Source organism: Gavialis gangeticus, unplaced genomic scaffold, assembly GCF_001723915.1.
Source record: "Gavialis gangeticus isolate Ggan-Ray unplaced genomic scaffold, GavGan_comp1, whole genome shotgun sequence".
Classification (NCBI taxonomy): domain Eukaryota; kingdom Metazoa; phylum Chordata; order Crocodylia; family Gavialidae; genus Gavialis; species Gavialis gangeticus.
Window position 1 is genome coordinate 60,910,030 of NW_017729024.1, and position 1,303 is coordinate 60,911,332.

Below are 1,303 nucleotides of genomic sequence, written 5' to 3' on the forward strand. Positions count from 1 at the left end.
ACCAAAAAAAACCCCCCCCCCCCCCCCCCAAAAAAGCCACAACACAAGAGTCCACACTGGAGGCTGAGGTAACCCAGCAGGATGGAAACCCTTGATAACTGGATGCTGATTCAGTACAAGATGGGAAAGGAACACTGGAGTTTTCTTTAGAGAAAAGTGAGTTAGCAAACATTGTACCAAGGGATAAGAGTTATGGAACATACAGACAATCCAGGAATAAAGGAGGAGGAGGTCACCCCATGAATTAAGTACTGTTCCTAACAGACTTCTTACCTCTCAACTTCCAGCCTTGCACCCTTCAGTCGTTCTCCCCTCTCCAGCAGCGCACAAATCTGCAGCAAGATTCTCAGGTCTCAAAGATCAACCTTTGAACTCTCCCACTACCATCTATCTTACTTTCACTACAACTCTTGAAACAGAAGAATGCATTTACTGGCTTGACCTTTCCTCCTGTTTTTATTCAAACATCCTATTACAGAGCCTGCACCCTTTGTCTTCTGCCAGCTCTCACTTGCCCTCCATTGACTCCTCTTAACTGAGTTGGAGAACAATCTTGGCCCTGCCTGACCCTCCTGATCAGAATCATTCACTTCTCCATCCTGAGTTCGTACAGCTCTCAGCTTCCTCCTTTTCTTCCACATACATGATGATTGAGGAATACGAAGGCTCTTCCATGCATTCTTCTGAAACAGCTGGTATTTCATATGGCCAGATCCAATTGATTTCTCCCTGAACAGACACTTATTTCTAAGACACCTCTATTCTCCCTGCGCCACTTAGGCTTAAGCTCTAGACCATTAATTTTAAAACCTCCTTCAGAGACTGAAGCATTACAAACTTACATTACTTTCAAACTGTTTTAAAACCATATTTCTTTATAAAGTAATTGTGGAAGTTCATGTTATCCATGCAAGTATTTCCTCCAATCCTGTTATTTAAAGTCATGGGGGGGAGGGGCACGGAGAGTGGGGAATGGGGGAAATACGAGTTGCATTCAAAAATTTCTCAAAAGGTATAATAAGAAAAAAAAGTTACCTGGAAGACCAGATCTAAGGTTAGCCAGGTCAGCAAAAGGGTCAAAATTTTGAGATTGTGTTTGGGTGAGAGATGGACCTGAAGACGCATTTGATTGGCTTCCTGTAGTAAGAGCTTGGCCTGTGTAATAAAACAGAGAGGAAGTTTTATACACGGTAGAGATGGCAGGTTTAAAAGGATAACAGAAAAGTACTATTTCCATGACCAAGTACATCAACCCAAAAATCTTCAAAATCTCTGATGTTTCATTGCTTCTTTTTTTTATCAT

At 42.0% G+C, this 1,303-nt stretch overlaps 1 protein-coding gene across 2 annotated transcripts in view; it reads right to left on the reverse strand.

Moving 5' to 3' along the window:
- GAK (cyclin G associated kinase) overlaps window positions 1-1,303 on the reverse strand; it is a 207,220-nt gene that overhangs the window by 25,495 nt on the left and 180,422 nt on the right. For both annotated transcript variants that reach the window (XM_019517146.1, XM_019517145.1), the window contains one exon: window positions 1,036-1,155. In XM_019517146.1, the coding sequence (XP_019372691.1) occupies window positions 1,036-1,155 (120 nt within the window). The remainder of the gene's footprint in view (window positions 1-1,035; window positions 1,156-1,303) is intronic.